We start from the raw sequence: 25,338 nt of genomic DNA, 5'->3' as shown, positions 1-25,338 counted from the left end.
TATATTATATGAGTGCATTTGTTGCATCTTTAATCTTGCGATGTGACCCACAGCAGAGGTGTCTGTGTCCCCTCTTCCCAGTTGCAGGGTATCTGGTCTTCTGCACTAGTTCCTAGCCCTCTCTGATTGCCTAGAATATTTGTATTTAACTTAGCTGCATCAGACTTTTTTAAATCAAACTTTGATCGCGGGCTACTATATGTAAGTCATTAGCATTCTAAACACAGAGAGAATAAAAAGATGGTCACAGTGCTCCTCACTTCTGTCATTAGGAGAACTTGGTCATGAGCAGAGCTTTTGGCAGAGAAATAGGACACAATATAGAACCGACTGTGTGCCTGTGTTTGGAGGAAGGAGAAAGAGACAGAAACAAATGGGCTTCTTGGTGATGGCTCTGTAGGGGCTCAGAAGACCACTAGTGCCTTGAAGAAAAGCCCTTTGTAAAGGGATGGTGACTTTGTTTTGGAAGGAGAGGATCATCCTAATTGACCCCTGCCACAAACCAAAGCATTTGGGCGATTAGTGCTCCCCAGCCCTGGTCAGACCAGAGCTGCTGGAATTAGAAGATTCTCTGCTTCTTTCACATTATCTCCTTTCAAGGAAGGGCCGCCCCGCACCCCACCCACCTGCAGGTTTACAAAGGGCTGATTTTTGATTCTGGGGAAATTAGCATCCAGAAGCGTCTGGCTTTAGAAGACTCTAATGGGCCTGACAAGTCATACAGAGCAGAAGCACATTCCCTGGCCCCCTGCCCGCATGCATCTGGCCAGGCCTTGGTTGGCAAATGAGGTCCCCAAAGAAGGGTCGCAGAAAATCAGACCCCGGGACCACTTTGTTGGTGCATTAGGAAGGACGTATTTTCCACTCCAGGGAAAGCTTTGGGACCTACAGGAACATAACAGCTGACCCCTTAGCTACACTGCCGCCTCAGAGCTGAGGGGCTCATCAGCCCTCCCAGCCCCAGCCAGGGTGCAGCCTCATTCATGAGCCGCTACAGAATCGCCACTGTCTAAGGTGACACTGTCCTCACACCTAATTGGTGCCCAGAGCCGGAGGGAAGCGCGGTGCCATCAGCACTCACAGCCTCTGCCCCTGAATTTGACCACAGTGGCATCCAGCTGATAGAACGGGAAGAGGAAGTGTCCATCTTTTATGAAAAAATAGACATCCAAGAGAAGCTGAAACTGGATGGCGAGATGGAAATACACATCCTGGAGGAAAAGATCCGGTTCCTGAAGCTGAAGATTGCAGAGAAGCACAGGCAGATTCACGTGTCGCAGAAATTACTGCCGGCAAAGCAAGCCCTGGACCAGGAGCTGGCCGTGCTCCAGATTCAGGTAGGACAGCGGGCAGGGACAGGTCCCCGGCCACCTTGCTTCCTTCTCCCTTACTCAGCTCTAGAGTACACGAGTTTGGAACCCGTCCCTGCACCTCAGTCATCTAAGGCTCGCTTTGCCTGGCACAAGTCTGTTGTTGATGCTTGCTGGAAAGAGCTTGAGGACCATCTGGCTCTTGGCTTGATACCTGGCCCACTCTGCCATGGAGCTTACTGCTTTTCCACTTGCAATCGCGCATAAGGAGAGCCTTGTTCTCCTCTGTAATTCCTCTACCATTTGGTAACTTGGCCCTTGACAGCCTTTCTTGAAAGTGGAATTAAGTCCAAGAAATTCAAATGTACAATAGCAAAAAAATAAAACAGAAATATGAGGCCACTGCTTTCACATGCAGTAGGGCCCCCCTCCCTTAATAGAAGGAAAAAATTAAAATAATTCCTGGTCTAAATTTTACCTATTGATTCAATGTAGCAGGAACACATTCTAACCTATAATGTTTTCTAAATTATCAGGTGAACCTTTGGTGTTTTTCTAGTTATGAAATTAAGACATGTTTGGTCAGTGAAATCTGAGAAAAGTACAAAAGTTTTAAGAAAATTCTACCTGCAAGAACATTAAGAATGACTGTTAAAATGACCGAGCTCCTAGCAGAGAGCCTTCCCTTCTTTCTTCTGGTGCGCAGTAAAGGTTTTGTGTGCTCGCTCTGCAGACTCAGTCTAGGGTCTTCCCAACCAGGACTCCACGGACCTGGGTGAGGGTCCACTGAACTGTGTGCCTTCGAGTGTGTCTGTGTAGGTGACAGTGCTTTGCAGTTGTGCAGCTCCACTGAGGTCTGGCTCTGGTGTGCACTTGGGTTCTTAGCCTTAAACATTTCCGTTTCTTCAGCGGGTGAAGCCCAGTGTCAGATGAGCTGGTGCAGCGTCCTCCTCGGCCCTACGGCATCTCCCCGGGATCTCTGTGGCTTACTTGGGGGATCCCCTTTCCAGCCCCTGCGGTGCCTGTTCCACTTCTGTGCCAACTTGGTGCACACTCTGCACTGCACACTTTCTGTGCACCCCATGAACCCCCACAAGGCCGTTCATGCAAGGCCTTTGAACAGAGTTTATTGAAGACTCATGGAGTCTACAGAAATGCAAAGAACTTCAAATGCATCTCAGAAACCACAGCCTTCAGGCTCCTTTGGGTCCCTCTGAGGAGGAGGCCCTGGTGCAGCAGCTCCTAGCTCCCTTCCTTAGCTGGTCTCTCCCTTCTTCGTCCTATATCATCAGCCAGGAACGCCACACTTGTCTCCATTTCGTGGGGTAATTTGGTTCTCCTCAACTCCTTCTCAAAACACAGGTTCACCCTGTCTTTGCCACCCTTGACTGTTAAGATGCCCCCTAAAAGGACTTTAAAGTCAGTAAGATTGCGCTGGGCATGGTAGCACATCCCCGTAATCCCAGCCTGTGGGAGGCTGAGGCAGAAAAATTGCCACAAGTTCCAGACTAGCCTGGGCTACCAAATGAGTTTAAGGGCAGCCTGAAATATATAACAAGACCCTGTCTCTGAAAAATAAATAAAGTCAATAAGTTCTAAATTCAAACAATACTTTCTATTATGTAAGCATATCCTCCTGTTAACTTCAAATCAAATGGATTAACTTTTTTCCTAGGAAACATACTTGGCATTTTATTAGGTTAAAAACAGTTACCGCTGCCAAACCTGAATTTCAGTCTTGCCCATCAGGGAAACACTGTGAATTTAGCCATGCCGTGTGCTCTGCTGGGTGGTGAGCATTTGTCAATTGGAAACCGCACATACATTGAGACATGTATTATGTGAAAGATTATCGGTTACCTTCTGGCCTACCAGGGCTGATTCTAAGCTTAAGGCGACTGAGTGGAAAGTCTCTCATTAACACTCACACTGCACTTCAGCATGCGGTTGTCGAGTGACTCAGATCACATGTATCTGAAAGGACAGGAGATGACTGGTGACAGTTCCAGCTTCAGGCAAGTCAAGTTTATACGCCGTCCTCCCGGCCCAAGCTTGGTCATATCCTGTTATTTGTTACAGCTGCAATGAAGTCTTCTCTTTTCACATGTCATTTTCAGGACTCAGAACAGTTTTTAATTGTCCGATTCACTAACCCAAGAGCTATCGTGAGTCATCCTCTCCTCAGTTCCAGGAATAACAGCTCCATTTTAGGAACTATTTTAGGACACCAGGATGCTATTTTCTATAGAGAAAATTAGCAAGTCTTCCTCAAAGGCCAATGGAGAAATAAAGTGAAGGCACAATTTTATAAGCAGGCACCATATTTTTGTTCCTTGTTTAATTTATAATTAGGGAGAAAAAAATCATTGTGTTGTTAATAATATAACAAAATTTTTCCTACTACTTCACTTTTTAGATGTGTTTTTATTAGTGCCTATTAATTTTACAAACTATTGGGTTTCAATGAGAGTATTTTGTTCATGTCCACCTCCACTAGCTCCCCCATACCTCCCTCACCCTTCTCTCTTCTACTTTGATGCTGTCTTTTAGAGCCCACGCATTAGGGAGACCGAGCCACGGTTGCCTGAGCCTGGCTTACTCACTTGGCCTGATCTCCAGGTCCATCGCCTTCCCTGAAGGGGACAAACCTTCACTCTTCTCTATGGCTGAATAACACGCCATGTGTATAGGTCAGATTTTCTCTGCCCTTTCATCTGTTATGGGCAGCTAGGCTGGTTCCACGTTGTGGCTATTAGGAATCATGCCACAGTGAACGTGACCATGCAGGTATCATTGTCATAAGCGGGCTTAGTCCCTTTGGGTGTAACCCAGAGGGCAGCACAACTGCATCTGATGGTGGCGCTATTTTGTTGTTGTTGCTGTGCTTTGAGGAAACTCCATACTGATTCCCACAGTGGCTGTGCTGATTCCCATCTTCACCAGCAGTGTAGAAGCATCCCTCCCACCACCACCCTATGCTGGCCAGAACCCACTGGCTTTTGTGTGCTTGGTGACAGCCCTTCTGACCAGGATAACACAAAGCTTTGATTTGTGCTTGCCTGATGGCTAAAGATGCTGAACATTTTTTCATGCACTTATTGGCCATTTGTATTTCTTTTGCTTCTGTTCAATTCCTTTGCCCATTTATTGATTGGGCTATTTAATTGTGTGTGTGTGTGTGTGTGTGTGTGTGTGAAGTTTTCTGAGCTCTCTCTACATTCTAGAAGTTAATCTCTGTTGGAAGAGTCGCTGACCAAGATTTTTCCCCCATGGCGTAGGATGCCTTCATGCTGGTGGTTGACGCCATAGCTGTGCAGTAATTTTCTAATTTGATGTCGTCCCACTGGATTCCTGCTACTTCTTGTAATTCAGGAAGAATTTTCCTATGCCTCTGGCTTCCAGTGTTTTCCCCTAGCCATTTCAATATTTCAGGTCTTGTCTTAGCTACTTTCCTCATTGCTGAGACAAAGTACCCATCACCCAGAGGTAGAGGAGGGAAGGTTCATTTGGCTCACGGTATGTAGAGGTTTCAGTCTGTAATCAGCTGGCTCCAAGGCAGGGTGGTGGGGCAGAGGAGCTCTGCAGAGGAGAAAGAGGCCACAGCTAAGCAGGGCAGGCAGAAGGTGGCCAGCAGCAAGTGACAAGCCTCTTGGTGTCCCTATATCTTATCTAGACTACTCGCCCTTAGGGCAGGTATGGCTCACACCCTTAACCCTAGCATTGCACCATGATCCAATACCAGTGTCACACGCTAGATCCAGTCACTGCTGAAAAGCCCACGTGTGACCACATGAGGCTTTGGAGGGAGATCCAGACACAAGTCATAACAGGTCTTATCCCTAGGTCTTTGGTCCAGTTCGGATTTTCGTAGAGTGAGAGGTAAAGATCTAGTTTCAATATTGCACCCCAGCACCATTTATTAAAGGGACTGTAGTGTATTTTGGGGGGTCCTTTCCAACAAAAGCCTATAGTCGTGTGGGTTTTTGTGTCCTCTATTCTGTCCTATTAGTTTACTTTGTGCCCCTCCAGTACTGGGGCTTGAACTTAGGGTCTCTGAGCCGAGCTACATTCTCAGTCATTTTTATTTTTACTTTTATTTTTAGGCAGGGTCCCACTAAACTGCCCAGGCTGGGCTCAAATTTGCAATCCTCCTGCCTCAGTCTCCGAGAGTGCTGGAATTATAGGTACAAGCCATAATGTGCAACCCTGCGTGCCTATCCTGTGGCATTACTGTGCTATTTTTGTTACTATGGTTTTGCCGGGTAAACTGAAATTGGGTATTATCATGCCTCCAAGCCGTTTGCTAAGGACTTTTTTTGCTAAGGACTGCTTTGGCTATTCTGGGTGTTTTGTGTTTCCATATGCATTTTAGAGCTATTATTTCTAGCTCTGTGAAAAATGACACTAGAATTTTGATGGGGAATGCACTGAATCTATAGATTGCTTTTCGTAATATGGTCATTTTTTATAATACTAATTCTGCCGATCCATGAACACGGGAGGTCTTTCCATCTTCAATGTCTTTCTTCAGTGTTCTTTTACCTCCTTTGTTAGGTTGATCCCTGAGGGTTAGATTAGGTTTGGTTTAAGTTTTTAGACTGTCATCACTGGAATGGTTTTCCTGATTTCTTTCTCAGCGAGGTCATTACTGGTGTGTAGAAAAGTTACTGAATTTTTAATATTCACTTTGTACCTGCAACGAGCTCTTGATTGCATAAACATTTCAATTCTATATTAACATCAATTAAAGAAGGCAGGGAAAAAACAGAAAAAGTTATGTCACCATTTAAAAGGACACCAGTTAAAATTTTGCCTGTGTCACTCACTCTCGGGCATGGTGTTAAATGTATCACCTCCCTCAGTGGACTAGACCATGAACTTGTGTCCTGTCTTTCCATGTGGCAGCTGAAAAAACTAAGAGAATAAATGATGTCATTGATCACTGAGAGATTCTCTAGGAAAGCTGAAGATTTTGCCTCTTGATTCGTGCCATATGCCACATCTCTCCTTCTCAACTAAAGCCACGTGTGGCTACCATTCTTACCTGAGAATAGCTGTGGTCTCCACTCACCTCTGAGTCTCAGTGGTTCGGCAGATACACGTAGTTGACTCATCAGGCCCTAATTAGGGTTTAGCAAAAAGTATGTGTGGCCTGAGGCTGTTCTCAGAGTGTTCTCAGAGTGTACACCATTCTGACCCAGTTGTTAATCGCTCGTTTCTTGTTTGAGATGCCACTGAACTCCCTGCCAATGAAGGATTTCACAATGGCACTCAGTGTTGGATGCCAGCTATTCTGGTTTCTGTCACAATCTCCAACAAAGAGGGGAAGCTGTACAGCCACACAGCCACACAGCCACACAGCCACACAGCACACAGCACACAGCACCCCAAGCTTTCTCTCCGTTGGCTCAGCATTCTGACACTGTCTGGCCTTGCAGAGACAAATCTAGTTGTCACCCACCACATGACCCCATGCCTGAGCAGAAACACTGCTTAACCCAAAGCCCCAGATGATGGGGAGGAGCAGACGAAGTTCTCCTCCACTCTCCCAGGGTTGGTCCTGCTGAGGGACTCCAGAGACTCTGTCTATGCACTTTTTAAGATTGCCACGCTATGCCGGGGATTTAGCTCAGTGGTTTAAGCACTTGCTTGGTAAGTGCAAGGTTGTGAGTTGGATCCCTGGTACCAAAAAAAAAAAAAAATTGCCAAGCTGAAGAGTTAGTTTGAAAGCTAACGTTTATTTCTCGTTTAATAGTTTTCACAGTGTACAGACAGGATAAAAGACCTGGAGAAACAGTTTATAAACCCTGAGGGTCAGAACAGAGCTCGCCTCCTCACAGGGAAAGACCTGACCCAAGAAGAAATGATCAAAAAATTAGATGAGGTAAACTCTTCCTTAAAATGGTGTCTCTTTGTCCCGGTCGATGGATTCATAGATACTTGTGGACTGTTTCCTGGGGGCTGACAGGTTTCTCTTCATCATTCCGGCCACTTAGCCTTGTGATGTAATCTAGTAAGTTCTCAGTTTCATTCAGGTACTATCCAAAGAAAGTCAAAACCCAATGGTTTCGAGATTCCAAAAGTACATTTCTGTCTTGGCCCAAAGGAGCACACTTTGCTTCTCAAATGGGTGACCTGGCTTCCTCGTGGGACCGTACTGTGGCGCACAGACGGAGCTGGCAGGGCCATGGTCTCTGGTGGGGAAGAGCTCTCGAGCTCTCTGGAGGAGGCTGGGGCAGGGAGGTCTTGCCTGGGCCTGGTCCCACTGTCCCCACTGCAGGGGCCGGGGAGGGACCAGTTAGCCCTCTAAGCAGGAAAGGAGGCTGGGCCTCCTGTGGCTTTTTTCTGCCTAATGAAATTATTTTCAACTGCAGCTTGAACTTCAGCTGGCCAAGAAGGAGGAGAAGTTACTGGAGAAGGATTTCATCTACGAACAAGTCACCAGACTCACGGACAGGCTCTACAGCAAAACTGAGGCCTGCAAGCTGGACACCCTGCACTTGGCCAAGAAGGTCAGCCTGGACTCCCACCAGCTCTTTCTGCCCTCCCTTGTATCCCCTTTCTTCTCCAGACTGCAGAGCTTACTGAGAAGCACTGGAGAGATCAGGTTTAAAACCAGAGAAACATAAAAATCAACATAGGACTTTTTGAGAATTGTCCCAAAACAAGCTTCAGTCTTGTTCTGCGAATGAGTTCATTTCCCAGGGAGCAACCCCAAGCTCTCCATGACAGTGTGTGAGTGCCACTCGCAGAGCAACTCCTCAACTATGACAGTTGTCATCTTGTTAGATCATACGCAGAATAAATCCTTTCTTGTTCTTCTTGAGTAGAGGGCCTCACCTTCCTTTGGTCTAAGAAGGAACAATGGCTGTCTCCGGAGCTCAGCCAGCACCCACAGATGGAGGGGACCCCAGAGAGAAGAGCTACCATGTAACTGTGGCTTTCCACACTGTGGATCCCAGCAGCCACCAAGCAATAGTGCACAACTCTCTGTGTTGCTGAGGGCAGGGACGCAGGAGCAGACACACTGTCCCCAGCAGATGAGGCCGTGAAGTGGGCAGAGACACCCACACCCCCACACTGCAGGCTCTGATGGGCAGCAACAGCTTCCACCCTTAGTTTCCCCAACGCCTGGCACATAATGAGCTCTGGAAGAACATTCAGAATACATAAACAGGTCTGTTCCGGAAATTGTTTTGGCACAATAAATAGGAAATGATAATAAATCTCAGACTGTTGTCACTATTTCAATCTGACTTTTGCATGTCCGCTCTGATGACTTCCTCTAACAGACTGATCGCCCCCGTGGCAACTGCACAATTCACAACTTTCGCTCATAAAATACGAAAGCTCATGAACACTGACCAAGCTAACACACCCCAGGTTTCTGCAAAGGCCTTCTTCCTCCAGGAGGGAAGTCATTTTTCACCGAGGTTGGATCTGTCCACGCTGATGGCAGGCTCTTTGGAAGGCACCCAGCTTGCTAGAGAAACACAAAGGGCGACACTTTTGACGTGCCAGCAAGGCTCTCCAGCATAGCCCGATAAGGGACAAATTGAAACAAGGCAAAATTAAGCCAGAACTTAGCAAAACACTCTTTTTGTTTCCTCCTCCCCTCCTAAAACAGACACTAAACTGTTCCCCTCGGTGCTACTCACCCAGGGTACAGTAGCTAGTCTTCCTCCCCGCCCTCTTTGCTTTCCTGGGCCTGTTTTACCCATCTAGAGTGGGCTCGGTCTTTACAGTCTCTTTCAGTTCTTATTTCCTGTGAACTCCTACCTAACCCTCCTGCCTTCTGGCCAGAACACCCGCACTGTCACAGACAGCCCGCGTTGCCGTTTTCTTTGATTGTGCGCCTCAGCTAAGCCTTGGGCTCTTTGATTCCAGATGAACGGCTATCAGAGGAGGATCAAAACCACTACGGAAAAGATGATGGCTCTCATCGCTGAGCTGTCCATGAAGCAGGCCTTGACCATTGAACTCCAGAAGGAAGTCAGGGAGAAGGAGGAATTCATCTTCTCTTGCAATTCCAGGATAGAAAAGGGGCTGCCACTCAATAAAGAGATTGAGACGCAATGGCTGAAGGTTCTTCGAGACGAGGAGATGTACGCCTTGGCAGTGGCTGAGAGGTCCCAGGTAAGCTGTGTCAGGAAGGGCTGTTTGCGGGGGCCAGTCCTCCCATGATACAGATTGACTCTCTTTTGTCAAAGTCTTTAGACCAGAGCTGTTTTGGATTTTCTCAGATTTCAGAGTATTTGCATACATATAGTGATATATCTTGGAGATGAATGGAACCTAGGTCCAAATGTGAAGTTTATTCATGTTTCGAACACACTGTATACACAGCCTGGAGGTCATTTTACATTACTGCAATGACTATGTACTTCATTACACAGTCATTACTGCACCGGCCCATCACCAGGTGACACCACGCTAGTGTTCAAGAATTTGGAGCACTTTGGATTTCAGGTTTGGGGATCAGAGATGCTCACTCACTCTGTGTGTGAGAAAATCTCTGTTCTTCCACACATGTAGTCCCAAGAGTCACTGAAGATTGCTATTCAGAAAAGTCAAAGTACAACAGTGCAAAGTGCCAGTGCAAGCATAGCACACAGTCCTCTGCCTGGCTCCATAGCCCTTCAGTAGGTTAAGGCTGGAGCTAGGCCTGTCTTTCCAAAGAGACCTGTCAAGTAGATGACCCCAGAAGAACCACTATTCACTCTTTGACTCAAGGAAACCATGCATTCCAGATGTACACGAGAGCAAGCCCCAGCACAGGGTCCATTCTGTAATTTCCATGCCACCTGGGAATACATTTCCAGGGAATTTAGATTTTACCTGTGGGGCCCCACTGTCATTCACCTGCCTCTGTCACACTGAGCTCTGGTGCCATCCGAAATCGCTGTGTCCCCGAAGCACACAGGCAGACTCGAAGCCCTGAGATTCACTGCAGCCTCTGAGTGCTTTCCCAGGGTTCCACTTTCCTGCTCTTTCCCACTGCAGTGTTTGCCCATTGGCACCTTAGCCAAGGAAACACATGGCCCCACCTTTGTCACACACTGGACGGAAAGCTTGACAAGAGACACTGCAGCTGGAGCCCGCTGGGCAGTTCTGATAAACCCTCGCCCCCAGCAGCCACCTGGTACTTGAGCAACCAGCCCAGCCCAAGGCTGTGCTCCGTGGGGTGGGGACTATCCCCTCTCCTGTCCCCACGGGGGAGATTGGCCAGCACAGTGCAAGGCTGCTCAGACTGGGCTGTGTCTTCTGGGAGGTGAGGATGAAGCAACTGCATCATTTTCAGGAAACTGAAAGGAAATATCCTTCTTTGCCCGCAGGAGTTCTTAGAAGCAGAGAATCGCCAGATGCCCAACAGCGTTTACACGACAGCAGAGCAGCGCCCGAATGCCTACATCCCCCAAGCCGATGGTACTCTTCCTCTGCCCAAACCCTACGGCGCTCTGGCTCCCTTTAAGCCCAGCGAGCCTGGAGCCAACATGAGGCACATACGGAAGCCTGTTGTGAAGCCCATTGAAATCTGAATGCGTGAAGGGGTCCGGCTCCCCAGACAGAGGACACAACAAGGCTTCTTCACACCTATGCCTGGAGAATGTGCGTGTGACACTTGTAACATTCCGGGAGACGAGTGCCATCAACCCCAGGGTGCAGCGCGGTCTGGTGTTATCACCAGCTCCCACCCTTTGCACTGTGTTCAGTAGGACGCAGAATGGCCCTGCGATTGTGTCACAGAATTGCTCCTGCAATTCCTTTCCACTCTTTACACTGATGTTTAGAAACACAGAGTATGCAAAGTGCTCTAAACGGGCAGAATAAATAAATTTTCAAGGAGGTCCAGAAACCACGATGGTCTTTATTAAAGGAAAAACAAAACCATTGCCTGTGCGCCCTCTAAAAAGACAGAAGGACTCTCTGGATAGGGACATGCCCTGAGTGGCCAAAAGGGACCACTGGTGTTACTGAGGAGGAAGCAGCCCTCAATAATATTGGGAGTTCACGCTGCTAAATCCAAATCCGGTCAAAAGCAGCAGGGAACATGACGTTTCTGAAGTTTATGATTACGTTTTATAAGAATTCTTCTGCTGTAAAAAATGTTCACGCCCTGATTTAGCTTCTGACAAACTCAGATGCTTTACAATAATTATTTACAGTGCTTATTTTATCTGAACGTAAGTTCATTGTTTTAAGGTCTGACAGATTTTTTTCAAAATCTCAGCATACTACAAACCTTGCGCATGAGCAGAAAGACCAGAAAGTGTGTGGGGTGGAGGGGCTCCTGCTTTAATTTTATTGCATTTCACATCACTGCGTTTTCCTAATTCTGAAATATTTTCTCATACATGACACTCAAATGGATCTGAAACTCGTGCTTGTACATTCTCTAAGATGCTGAAACTCTTTCATACCGGTACAGTTGTGAATTTTATTTTACAACTGTGGGAGTGAGAAAAACCACATCCTTTTATTTTGCCAAACCAAACCTTCTGTTCCCAGCCCTACCCTGCCAAAGCAGAGCGAAGCTGACCATCGCTCTCGCCCTGTGAGTCCTGGATCTAACCCGGCCGCTTGGCCAAGTCACTGAAGGAGACCTGCGGGAGTCCCTCTGCTGGGTGACACTGTACTCTTAACTTTGGGAGCACTGGGTAACCAGGCGGCTGTGCTGTAGCAATCGGTGCCTCTTCAGAGAGACAAAGAACTGGGGACACAGGGCGTTTAAGCAGCACAGGAATGGAACAAAAGGATGGATGATAAAATATTCCAAGGCTGGAAGAAGACAGGTGTCACCGTGTGCTGAAATGGCCTGGACCAGGGTCAGGGGGGCTTTCTGCCTGGCCCTGATGCAGGAGTAAGATTTAAACAGGTAGAGAAGGATTCTCCTGAGCGAGGCTTGGGAAGAATCCACAGGAGTCGTGCTCACAGCCAGACAGCTCACTTAGCTGCAACAGAACGTTCATCCGGGTAGGGTCAGGGCCGAAGAGGGCTGAACATCAAGGAGTTCGAGCTTTACCGTTTGATGAGTGGTTATCACTTACTGACCAGTTATGAACAGAGTGACATGGTCACGCTGTTTATCTCCAATATGTGTTGGATACATTAGGCTCTAAGAGGAGACAGAAACAACCCAGGCACAAAATGAAAGAAAGCAGGTAAAGGAAAGAAAAAGTCCTTATCAGCAGCGCATTGCTGAGCCGACCCCAGCTGGGTACAGTTAGGTGCCACGCGGATCTTTGGAGAGAAACAGGTTCGTGGGCTCAAGATTCCTGGCTTGAGTAAAAAGACTCAGTTCAGACAGCAGGCAGGGTCAGGCTGAGGCTTTCAGTATTTGGGGTTTTTTTTTTAATGATTTAATCCAACTTTTATAAATACAAAGCAATTAAAAACAGTTCCGTCTGAACCATCACAAAGACAAACCTTCTAAATCCTCTACATGTACACATCACTACAGGTGACACAATATGCTGTTTCAGAGACAGCAGATTTGATTTAGCCCAAATTTTTAAAAGTATTTTCTTCCCAAATAACGCTCTTTAGGCAACACTGAATTTTTCTGCTTATTCTAGTGTTTGCTGTTCTAGGCACTCACCTAGGTGTGGTGACATTTTTAAAGTAGGTTTTATTTCCAAGTGTGACAGAAGCTAGCTTGGCCTGCTGAGCCTACAGGGAGGGCACTGTGGATGCCGTTTCCTGTCCCGCTGGTCTGTCAGTCACCTCCCTATGCCTGACGGCTCCTCAGCTGCTCAGCACTGGAATGACACACAGTTCTGCCCGAACATGTAAAAAACTAAAACTCTCAGAGTTTCACCAGTATATTGTGTTGTCCACTTTTAGCTGTTGCTAAAGAATTCCCCGTGAGAGCAGGGTTAGCGAGTGAGTCACAATGCTGAAAGCAGCTTCAGTGGCATCTTCTCTTTTATAAGCCTAGAAGCATGGTGGTGTGTTTGAGAGCTGCTTCCTCTACAAATTCTGCATCCACATTGTCATGGCCTTCAAAATCATCCAGAGCTGGGGGCAGGGGAGAGAGACTGTGTTACCATCGGAGCCCTGGAGTAGTCGTAACTTTGCTTCCCCCAGTTTATTGGAATCACAATTATTTTATATTTTAGTAAAACATTATTCTGAGACTTTCCTTAAACTTCAGCTCCCAAAAAGGCCCTTCCCATCAACCAAACAGGTTGTAAACTCTTTAAAATCTCTGAAAACTTTGATGATTATTATTTTGGTAATTTACATAGCAAAACCTATGTCACTCGTGAAAACCAAATGCAGTCAAGACCTCTGTGGAAACAGGAGCCTCTGGGGGAAGAACACAGGCCACAGAAGCAGAGAGGGAACACGGGAGGTGGCAAGGGAATAAAACAGAAAAACCTGGTGAATCACCTTGATTAGAGGACTCCAGACTGGTCAGAATCTCAATCAGGTAGTTCAGGGGCAGAAAGTCTACACTGAATGACGACTTGCTGATCACAGAATTCCACGGCTAAAAGGGAAACCACTTCTGGTATTAGTGGATTCCCCCAAGGATGCTCAAATTTAAATCAAGCATTAAAACTAGCATTACCATCTGTCCCTATGGAAAGCTGTCCATTTGCACACCCTCACCTGCTTCTTATAGTTCTGAAGCAGTCGTGTCACGTGGTGCCGGGAGATGATGTTGGAACTCACAGGATGATCCCAGAGTCGATAGATCTTCTGCCCAATGAGCTACCGTGCAATTCAAAAATACATTGAGCAGACTCACAGTATCTCACAGAGCTATATTAAACATACCCCAGGTGTACCTGTAATTTGAAAAGCATTACTCCACAATAGCCCACCACTATTCTAAAAGACACTTGATGACTAATGATCCTTGGAGAAAGACCAGGCTCCTGTGAGGTGTATCTCTGAATTAGGAATAAATACTCCCTCGAGACTGAAGAAATATTCTACCTTGAAGAAAGTAGTTTTTGTGGAGTTAACCTGCTACTCTTCAAAACTGGAGATGGGCCTGCCAACGTGAGATATTTTGACAGGAAACAGAAGGTGGAAGGCTTGTACAACCAACTTCTCTGCCACGCTGTTGCCTACAGAATCTTAATTCCCTAAGCATGTGAGACTGAGGAGATCAAATCTGGAGACCAAACTAAATGCCCAGCAACCTTCCCGAGAGGCCGAGCCAGGGAAAATTAGCTTCGTTCTCTATTCTCGCCTTTGCTTCAGTCAGCAGTGAGGGAGGGACTGTTACAAAACAAGATGACAAGGCCCAGGAAGGCCTCAGACGCCCCTTCGGGACAGGACAGTGACACGGGTGCCAGCGCGTAAGGCCTATGAGCAGGGAACATGGCTGCCCAGGTTCTGAGGACCACAGCAGCGGCCTTGCTGTGGAATTTCGTAGAATTTCTGACTCAGAGCTACTGTCCCCCACAAGAAAGGGCAGGGTGTGCCTTTGTAACTGTGTCCCCCGTATTTTCCATTCTTCCTCGGATCTGGGGGTATGTTCATGCTGGGGGAGACTTAGGAGGAGGAAATGAAGTTCCAGAACCTTCTGCCCTCACCTGTATTGTAATATCTTACTGGTTTGAGTGCCAAAAGCACACGTTTCCCCCTCTTCCTCCTCCTCAGACCCAGGAGGAAACATTAGTGGGACTTCCTGAGAGGAGAGCACAGTTAAATGTTCCCCAAGGTTAAATGGTGCCGGGAGGGGGAAGTGGGGACGGGTGGGATTCTTGGAGAGCGATAGAAAGTGAAAAGGTTCAGCAGATTTCAGAGAAGGCAGCAAATGTTCCCCTCATGGGGAGAAACTGAAGCCGGTTACACCACGGCTTAGGGAGAGTAAGATGCAGGGTTACCGGAGGGAGCCGCACAATGATGCCGAATTTCAGTTTTTCATTTTTCTCTGTATTGTCCAGATCTACAAGAAAGTTAGGGATTAAAGGGGAAAAAGAAGAGAAAAAGAAAAAAATTATGATAATACAGCATGTATCTAAAAGTATACCTTGATTTAGTACAATGCTCTTATGTGTTTTATAGGGGTTTTTTTTTTTTTTTTTTTGGTCCTCTTAGTCCAGCTGTTAATCTGAATTTATAGTAATTAACTTGATAATGATTCATACAATAAATTTTATATTTCTAGAGATAAGTATTTATTAAATAAATGAATCTTATTCTGGGTAAAGTCATGTTAAAAAGAGGGTGGAGAGGGCTGGGAATTTAGCTCAGTAGCATAAGCGCCTGCCTTGCAAGCAGGCAGTTGTGAGTTTGATTGCTGGTACCAATAAAAAAAAAAAAAACTCTCTATAAAAAGAGGGTGGAGGGGAAGGCGGGGGAAAGAGCTGAGATGTGTTATGTGCATACCAATTCCCCACAGTGAACACAATCGTTATGTACTTGCAAACATACACTAATAAAACTTAAAAAAAAATTTTTAAACAAAGGAAAGTTAGGGGCTGGCAAATGAGACAAATGCCCTTTTAATACCTTGTAAGTTTTTAACACATGAGTGGTTGATCCTGGTAATGCATTTTCCAACCTTATATCCTCAGACTAATCTAACAAATTTTTAGTTGGTACTGAATAAAAAAATGACTTTTCAGTGATATGCTGCCAGTTGCCAAGTAGCTTTGTTGGCTAATTTAAAGCAGCAGCTACTTTGGGAATGATGAAAGCTTATCATCTCTGTGCTAACAGACGTCATCTGTTAATGCACCGTAACTGAATGCCTGAGTGGTAACACAACAGACCTCACTGAAGGGCCAATGCCCATGAGCGCTGCATCTGTCACTGGCTTTACTTGCATTTTGAGTCTGACCCTGGGATGATGGAGTTAGTAGGCTGAAAACAAGCCTTTGGGACACTTTCTTGAGAAACAAGCCCACCAGTGCTCTCACAGCTGTGTGGGCCGAGATACCCCACCCCCGGACACTGGAAGGGCTCAGGTCCTCTCCACCAGCCCAGAGCACGGTTCCAGAAATGGACCGCACTCAGCAGCACCAGCTGCATCATTTCCGGGGCCCCGTGCATAATGGAACCAGGGGGTCCATGTCACACGTGAAGAGCGGCAGGTTCTCTGCGGGGCATCAGGCCCCCTGTGGGGCCCTTCCAAGGGCAGCCGGGCCCATGTGAATACACAGATGTCAGTCCTATTGCTGCCCAGCAAAATGCAGAGCCTCTTACCCTTCAGGAGCCTTTTGACCACCGTTTCGGTGAGAAGCAACACCCCGTTGTCGATGTAATGCAGCAGGCTGTGCAAAGGGAGACAGTGCACCCCGAGGGTGGTGTGCAGGGTGTGGAAACCTAGGTGAGTGAAAAGAGGGGGGTGGCATCAGCTGGCATCTCCTGCAGCCCACAGAGAGACTCAGACTCAGTTAGTAAGCACCTAGTTCACTGCTAGGTGCTGGAATCAAAGTTCCCCTGCACAAGTTCCAAGTTCCTTTCTTTGCATGATCAAAACTAAGCACCATGCTGGCGCTGGGTGAGTTCCCAGTCTATTTCCTTGTCCTTGGGTCCCTTCCCAGGCAAACCAAAGGCAAGGCCTGCTCAGTGAAATACACCTGTAATTCTACAGCAAGACAGCAAAAGAAAAAAGAGCTTCAAACTCCACAAACCCTGGTAACAGCTTACAGCGATGGGGACCATTTTGCTGAAGGGAAAAAAGGGGGCATCAGAAAGTAACAGTTTATACGCCTCATCTCTGGTCACCCCCTAATTGAAGCGTTCTGTAGTTTATTTGGACCAAATGATAGAAACAGAAGGGTGACTGCGACAGCCAAGTACAGTGGCACACAACTGTAATCCCAGGACTGCGGTGGCTGAGACAGGAGAACTGCAAATGCAAGCCCAGCCTAGGCTATTTATCCTGCCTCAAAAAACAAAAAAAGGGCTGGAGGAAGGCTCTAGGTTCTTCAACATACACAACATGGCCAGTTAGCAAACCCACAGGAACTTGGTAGAAGCCCTCTCTCCAGCCCAAGTCTTGGGAAAGGCCACCCAAGGACGCACAAACCCAGAGCTCCAACCACACTGCTAGTGACAAGAGATGGACGCAGGATACATGAAGAGGACTGCGGGCCAGAGAGAATCGGAAAAGAGGTCTTGGAAATGACAGCACTGGGGTGTGTGTGTGTGTGTGTGTGTGTGTGTGTGTGTGTGTATGTGTGTGTGTGTGTGTGTGTGTGTGTAGAAGAGCAGATGCAGTTCCCAGGGGTAGAGACAGGTGAGAAACACACTGCGTGAACACAGCAGGAGGGGCTGGACTCAGCACAGCAGAGCAGGGGACAGAGTCCTGCTGGGCCGCTGACGGGCAGGCAGCAGGTAACTAAGCCTTTCAGAAGAGGACACAATCAGAAAACCACAAAACGAATGCACAGTTTAAAAATGTTCTGCAGTACCAGTGTCTGTGACAGCGGCTGATGCTGAAGGCGGCGAGCAGTTTATTTAGGGAACTTCTGGGCAGCATTCAAAGCTTCTGAGCAGGACAGAGAGGGTTTGAGTTCTACTGTCGGACTATTCACAGGACAACAGGCAAGAGTGCATGGAGAAGCCATCTGCCACGGGAGGCTCAGACTGAGGGCACCACAGCGGAGGCCTGGTGAGCAGGCAGCCTCGCACCTGATAGATGTGGGGGTGACGGGCACCCTTGGCCTACTCTTGGGGATGCACTTGGCAGTGTACAGCGGCCACTCAGAAGTCGTGGCATATGAGTCATGAGCAATGGGCCGAGCCCAGTGACCTCGAGGGTCACTTGCAGTGTGCCACTGCCCCAGCAGACATCAACAGCCTGGTAGTGGGATGAGCGCACTGGCTCTCCTGGAGCCAGAACAGAAATTGTGACATTGCTAGCCAATCAACAACAGGATCGCTTTGAAACGGACTTAGAAATTCTTTCCTAAATTAAAAAAAAAGGTTAAAAAATTATTTCTGAAGCAAAGTTCATATTAAATTGTTGATATTGATTTCCTGGATCCGTGATTCCCTCCCCGGCCCCGTGTGCATGGCCTAAAGGTCCTGAGGGCACTATCCCGAGTCAGGGGCTCTGCCTGGTCTCTCCCTGTCCACCAGCTCTCAGCATCTGGGAATCGGCTTCACTAAGGCCTCAGCTCCATCCAACTTTAGCCCTCGTCCTCGGGGCCCTCGCCTTGTCTGGAAGAAGAGGAAACCCAGTCCTCCTAAACAGCAATGCTCCACTCCTAACCATCACTTCCTTCTTGTGATCCTCCGTCCGTCTTGTCTTTAGCCAGTTCTGGTTACAAGTTGCTGACACATGGAATTCAAAACAGTTGTCACTAATCCCAGTGGCTTGGAGACAAGCACGACATGGGCACGTGTGATTCTGTGTCACTCCACCCCCCACCCCTGCTTCCACATCCTACGAGTAAAACAAACATTGAAGACAAATTGGCCTCCCTGACCTGATCCATGGACAGGTCTACTAATAATTCTCAATCACTACAGGCAACACTTTTGTTTCTCCTCCTTATGCCTATGAAGGATCATGACTCACATAGAAAGCAGGATTTCATGATCTCCCAGGCGCAGTAATATCCCCCAGGAAGTCTGTTCACTTGTTTTCAAAAAGGGCTTTTAACATCCATGGCGATCAAATCACAAACAATCAGTCCATTCCCCTATCGAGTCTTTTGTGTTAAAGAAAACAGTTGTGAATTTAAGCCAGAATGCCAAATCTACATTTCATAAAACCCCTCACTCTTTCTAGGGGGCACCTCACTTTTTCTATTTTGTTGGGACCTTTCTAAAAAATTTTTATTAGTATGTGTGTGTAGTACATAATGTTTACATTCTGTGGGTGCCTGGAAGTTGGTGCATGGATATAACACGCTCCAGCTCCTTTTTCTCCATCTCTTAATCCCCTTTCCCCTCTGAAAAAGATCTTTCTACGTCCTGTTATATATCTACTATTTCCCTCTTTATGTTTACTTTGCGTTTCTCTTATAAGAGAAATCATGTGATAGTCAAGCTTGTGTGTCTGATTTATTTCCCTTAATATTACGGTCTCGAGGTGGACCCATTTTCCTACAAATGACTCAAGCAGTCTCCACTGTCCAGTTTCACATTCTCTTTGTCCATTCATCTGTCAATGGTCACATGGGCGGCTCGCAGGGTAACTGCTACTATAAACATGGATATGCCTGGACCACTGTAACATGAAGATTTTAACTCTTTGGGGAAGTTAGCATGGCCAGGTCAAACGGAATTTCTATTTTTAGTTTTTGGAGGATTCTCCGCGTAGATGTACACGGTGGCTGCCCTACTCTGCCCCCCACTCACACCCTCCCGCAGTGGTGCCAGTGTTCGCTCCTGCCTGAGTTCTCGATGGTGGCCGTCCTTTCTAAGCCACGGTGGAATTTCAGGGTCGTCTTGACTCACATTTCTCCGATCACTGGAAGGTTGGGCATTTCTCCCGCATTCATTGGCCAACTGTACTTCTCAGAAGTGGCTATTTCACTTATTTTTTTTTATTGGCCCTTTTATTTGGGGGATCTATTTTGTTTGTTTTTAGTTCTTTACAGATTCTAGATATGAGTCTTCTGTCTCAGGAATCTCTGGCAAAAAATTCTTCCCATGCTGTGGGTTGTCTTTTCACTGTGTTGGACAGGACGACATCTCACTTGCTGTGCAGGTTCTTTATTCTGTTATGTGTTGGGATCATTTAAAACCGCCCATTCCCAACAGAGCCAGGTGCCTGGCTTTCAAGCAGCCATCTCCATCATGCTCACCACCCAAGACTGAATTTAAAACAGGTGCTGTTAAGAAAGCTAGAAGGTTTTTGTTCAAAGTGTGTCCAGAGCCACCCGGGGGATGGGGAAGGCCAGCAGGAGGCTGGGCCAGAGCCCAAGATCTCCATGGACAGAGGATGGATCTGGTTGCTGGATTCTCTCCCACAGATGCCAATAAGAGGGGGCATCACCTGGGAGGGGATGCAGCGATGGGGACAGGAGGAGCCCACAAAGCACATGCCTGGCACCACGATGACCTTGGCTGGCGTGAAGAATGGAGAAAGGACAGGCTTAGCCCCAACCTCTTAGAAGCTACTAGTGAGCAATCACTGATGCACAATTTATTACAAAACAGAAACCTCCCACGGCTTCTTACGTGTGCCACAGCTTAATTAATCTTACATCCAGACTTCAGAGAATGAATGACAGGCAGAATATTTGTGCCAGAAGTCCTGATTTAAATAAAATTGAAATTAAATGAATATAGTCTCTGTATAAAGTTTGATGGAAATTTCAGTTCATTAGACCCTGCTCTCCGTTTCTGAAGATATGGTTGGGCTTGATTGGTAACGTTCATGTTTTCACAAAGATGGGGACAGGATGACATCTCAAACCTGTCAGAGAGTGGCTGTACCTCTAGGTTTCTATAACTGTCATGTGACTATGTTCTAGTATATGGGGAATCCTTTTTGTCTCAGAGCTAAACAAGCCACCTGTGTTTTAATTTGTGTTCATTAGCCTGTCAAAGGCAATAGCTGATGGTAAAGAAGCAGTGTCTATTTTATATTTTTAAGTTATAACTGTGCCAATTTAGTTAGAATTCCTGTACCTAAAAGGCTGCCTTTCACTTACTGAAAGACATCTTACAGTGGGGTATGCATAACACCAAATAAAGACTCTTTAACACTTCTCACATTCTAAAGTTGATCTGTAAATTCAGATCCCTTTAAAAGTCAGCATGAGACAACACAAGTTAGGCTTTACATCCGAATTCTTTACTAAGTCAACTAGTTATGATACAGGATTGTTTTTAAACAGCTCTTCAGAACCACAAAACTACCATTGTATGTGTGATTGGTAGTGGTGCCTTTTGCCAACTCCTTAATGGAAGGATGAAAGTGAAGAATCACAAATTTGTAAATTTTGTAACCATAAAAGTTAAGATAATTAAAAACAAAATCACACATCATGAAAAATAAATATGAAAAATAAAAGAATTCCCCTCATAAAGGGGACTTTGATGAGGTATTAGTCCATATATCTCCGAGTAACTACTACAAAAACAGAGATTACATCTATTATTAGTGAGAGATGACAAAAAGTTCAATATTCATTAGAATTTATATAGAATAATAAATCACAGAAATACCAGGAACCAATGTTCATTGAGGGGGTCAAGAATGCACAAAGGGGAAAGGACCAATTCTCTGAAAAATGGCTCCGAGAAAACTAGATATACACTTGGAAATTAATGAACTGGGATGTTTATCTTGACCATACACGAAAATCAACTCAAATGGATTAAAAACCTAAATGTAAGGCCTGAAACCATAAAATCCCCAAAAGAAAACATAAGAGAGGATGTTCATGGCACTGCTTTCGGCAATGTTTTCTTGAATGTTACATTAAAAGTATGAGTAACAAAAGCAGAACCATGCGAGTGTACCACGCCAAGCTAAAGCACAGCAGGGAAATAATCAAGAGTGGGAAGGTGTCCACAGAACGGGAGAAAATATTGTCACACACCTCTGATAAGTGGTGAGTATCTAGAACACACATATTTTTAAAAGAAACTCTAGCAAGGAAACAATCCAGTTAAAAATAGGAGGACTTGAAGAGATATTTTTCCAAGGAATATAATAAATGGCCAATAAGTACATGAAAAGATGCTCAGTATCACTAATCCTCAGGCAAATGCTAATCATAACTACAATGTGGTTACTTCACACATCTCAGAGAAGCTCCAGCAAAAAGTTTTGGTAAGAATGTGAAAAAAATTGGAACCCTTGTATGCCATTGGTGGGAATATAAAACGGTGTGGCCACTATGAAAAATAGTATAAAATTCATCAAAAAATATAAAAAATACAATTACCATATTATGCAATAATTCCACTTTGAGTATACAAGTCAAAAAAATTGAAACGGGGATTTTAAAGAGCTCTATGCACTCTATGTTCATCACAACATTATTCACATCAGCCAAGATATAGAAGCAACATAAATGCCCACGACAGACGAGTACATAAAGAAAAGAGAGAATATACATGCAAAGGAATATTAGCCTAAAAAAGGAAATTCTGCCATCAGCAACACCAGGGGCGAATCTGGGGGGCATTATGCTGGTTGAAGTCAGTCAGTCCCAGAAAGGCAAGTACTGCATGATTTCCACCTATTTATACAAAGTCTCTAAAGTAGTCAAACTCAGAAACTGAATGGAGAGAGATTGCCAAGGACTGGGGAGAGGACGAAAGTGGGGGGATTTGCTAGTCAGCGAGCATGAAAAGCTTTAGGTCTACAAGATGAAGGAGTTCTAGAGATCTACTGCACAGCACCCGTGCCTATCATTTACAATGTATTGTGCTTTTAAAGACCTGTTAAGAGGACAGGCCTCAGGTTGGGAGCTCTTGCTATGAAATAATAGACTCACAAGTGCAAAGCAGATGGCTGACCGCCAGCAGGAGCTCATTCACCTCTTATCACGGACACTGATTTATAGCCACACTTCTTGAACTAAACTCTCAGGAATCTTTGTGACACTGCTTTCTAGCCCATGAACCAGTCACTCCACTAACATTCACAGAATGAGCAAACAGCCAGCAGTCAGTGGCCATGCGGGTGTGCTGAGTGTTGAGGACCGCCTTGGTTGTGTCTCAGAACCCTACGGGAGATTTTTAGCTTCCAAGCGCTTGAGAATGAGCTCAGGTCCTGGTGCAAACTGGACCCACTGCCTGTGAAGCATTCACCTTCAGACACCTTGACTGACCAGCCCCGCGGCTATGACTTTGCCAATAGGGGACCGGTCCAGGAGTCTGAAGGTCACAGTCATGAACTTCAGCACAGAGCAGCCGTCGGGGCAGATGAGGCCGTGGGGACCAACCCTGAGGCCGCCCATGGGGCCCACGGTGCAGTTCACATGTGCTGGCACCTGCATCCATGTGGAACAGGAGAACAAATTCACACACAGAGGGCGAGAGAGTCGAGACTTACCAGGAGGCAGAGGTAAGAACAAACTGCTAGTGGCTCCCAAAATCCTAGTCATGATGTGAAAGACTGCAAATTCGGCAGCACTGCCACGCCCATCGCTGGGGTAAACAAGGAAGCAGCAAAGTGTCAGTCATTTGTCTGGAGCAGGGCATCGGCAGTACCACATACGGGGATCCACACCCATCATGAAATGCCGTGCCCCAGGGAAAGAAAGCCTCCTAAATATGACAGTGACCATCGGCCTGAGGCCAGAACTTCAGACAGGAGCCTTGAAGCTGGAAACTATTAACTGACATTCTCCTGCAGGGCAGTTCTGGGCTCTGAGGACCCTGCATCCTGTCACCCTGTGCTGGGGACAGAGGGTGGCTGCATGTTTGTATACAAGTCAAAAGAACTGAAACAGGGACATTAAGACAGTCAGTGCTGCCTGCCGATAGTGAGAGTCATTTTGAAGTAGGAGGTTCTGGGGGCTTCGCTAGAACAGGGCTGCTGGCTCTGGACCCCACAATAAAGCACAGTGAGAAATACTTGCGTACAGCTGGAGAGGCCAAGCGTCGAGATTGTGCTTCCTACAGCTGGCTTCCAGTATGCAGCAAATGAGGTCCAGCTGGAGGGAAAGACAGCCTGTCTACCGCTGGCCAGACGCTCCCCAAAAAGGCCCTCTAGCTGTCAGCGGCTGGCTGTGTCCAGAACACAACCGGCCTCCCTGAGGTCCCCTAAGGCACTGGAGTCTGGAGTGGCAAGATGGGAAATGTGCCTGGAGCCTAACAGAGCGCACTCTGTCTACCCGGCCAGCGCCCCCGCGGGGCTCCCCAGCCTGCCAGCTCACCCCACCTTCCCTCTGAGGCCCTTGCCCCTTGGGAGGTCAGCGCCAGGCTTGCCAGGACTTGAGGGCCAAGAGCAGACAGAGGGGAGAGCCTGGCATGCACGGGAGCCCATGAACATGCGCCATGCATGCAGTGGTGTTGGCCCTCAAAAGTCACTGATCCCTCCCAAATCTCAGTGTCCTCAGCTGTGAGATGGGGAGAAAGTCTTGAACAGGCGTCTGAGGGAACTGATCAGCACCCTGACTGGAACAGGTAGGAAGCTTTCTTTCTCTGAGATTCACCGAAAACTCAACCGAATTTCACAATGACCTCCCAGCAACACAGCAATCCCCACGGGGCCACAGGCCATGAGTGGCACCTAGAGGCTAAGCCCAGGGCAGAGCAGAAGGGGATCCCCATTGCGCAGGCGAACACCAGCCTCCATGACTTGCAGCTTCCTCCTTGGGCACATTTCAGAAAGACTTCCCGGCCACCCTCAGGGACTGGGGCGTGTTGCCGGATAAGGGCAGGGGGTTTGTCCTCCATTCGGGATGATGGGTTCTATGTGTGTTATTTGCATTATTTGTGTTCCCAACTAACTGCAGGGCTGTTAACACAGTAGTACTGAAAGGTTTATGAAGTCAGGAACTCTGAGGGCCGAAGTAGAGGGATCACAAGTTTAAGCCCAGCCTGGCCAAGTTAGAGACTTAGCAAGACCCTGTCTCAGACCTTTAAAAGAGTTGGGGAGGTAGCTCAGTGTGGAGGACTTGGGTCAGTCCCTCGTACCACCAAAAAACCCCAAAACAACAAAACAAAAACTACAGAGAACAATGCTGTTGAATGAAAATGCTTCCTCACACTCTGGAAGGTGAAATTTAAAATCAACAGAAAAGAGGCAGATGTGTTAAATGAGTGTATAATATGAACACTGAGGGTCAAGCGCGTATCTACAAGGCAGCTCAGGAACACGGTCAAGAAGTGAGACCTTGTTACCGTGCTATGGAGGAGGAGGAGGATCAGGGAGGTTCCACGGCCTGCCATAAATCTCCTAATACAGTACACACTATGAACAAGTCTTTCTATGGAAATCAAATAGGTGGTCCAAAACCAAACACCCATGACTGTAAGAGCAGCAGAAGACTTTAAGCTTGAGAGAGATTAAATCAGAATCCTATCTAAGAAACCTAATCTCCCGAAGAAATACACATTCCCTCACTGGTTCACGTGCTTCCTGGTCTTAGCTAAACTTGGAGAAATGGTGGGGCCTTCTTTGTATAAATCTTTGTCT

General features: G+C 46.7%; 2 protein-coding genes across 4 annotated transcripts in view; one reads left to right on the top strand and one right to left on the bottom strand.

Annotated features, from left to right (window-relative positions):
• Positions 1-11,166, top strand: part of Ccdc146 (coiled-coil domain containing 146) — a 163,159-nt gene extending 151,993 nt beyond the window's left edge. For both annotated transcript variants that reach the window (XM_003469810.5, XM_063237611.1), the window contains 5 exons: positions 1,109-1,337; positions 7,066-7,194; positions 7,685-7,822; positions 9,198-9,446; positions 10,646-11,166. In XM_003469810.5, coding sequence (XP_003469858.1) covers positions 1,109-1,337; positions 7,066-7,194; positions 7,685-7,822; positions 9,198-9,446; positions 10,646-10,849 — 949 coding nt within the window. In that variant the 3' untranslated portion in view covers positions 10,850-11,166. The remainder of the gene's footprint in view (positions 1-1,108; positions 1,338-7,065; positions 7,195-7,684; positions 7,823-9,197; positions 9,447-10,645) is intronic.
• Positions 11,167-12,627: 1,461 nt separating this feature from the next.
• The window catches only part of Gsap (gamma-secretase activating protein), a 75,308-nt gene continuing 62,597 nt past the window's right edge, over positions 12,628-25,338 (bottom strand). The window contains exons 25-31 of one of the 2 annotated variants that reach the window (XM_063237620.1): positions 23,781-23,851; positions 23,248-23,342; positions 16,479-16,598; positions 15,155-15,216; positions 13,926-14,027; positions 13,704-13,803; positions 12,628-13,328 (exon numbers count right to left, since the gene is read on the bottom strand). In XM_063237620.1, coding sequence (XP_063093690.1) covers positions 13,237-13,328; positions 13,704-13,803; positions 13,926-14,027; positions 15,155-15,216; positions 16,479-16,598; positions 23,248-23,342; positions 23,781-23,851 — 642 coding nt within the window. In that variant the 3' untranslated portion in view covers positions 12,628-13,236. The remainder of the gene's footprint in view (positions 13,329-13,703; positions 13,804-13,925; positions 14,028-15,154; positions 15,217-16,478; positions 16,599-23,247; positions 23,343-23,780; positions 23,852-25,338) is intronic. The other variant, XM_063237623.1, reaches the window with a different exon arrangement.

Source organism: Cavia porcellus, unplaced genomic scaffold (genome assembly GCF_034190915.1).
Source record: "Cavia porcellus strain 051 isolate PalLab524CR breed Dunkin Hartley unplaced genomic scaffold, mCavPor4.1 scaffold_2, whole genome shotgun sequence".
NCBI lineage: Eukaryota > Metazoa > Chordata > Mammalia > Rodentia > Caviidae > Cavia > Cavia porcellus.
Note: the sequence above shows the minus strand (reverse complement) of the source record. Positions and strands in the feature narration are given on the sequence as shown.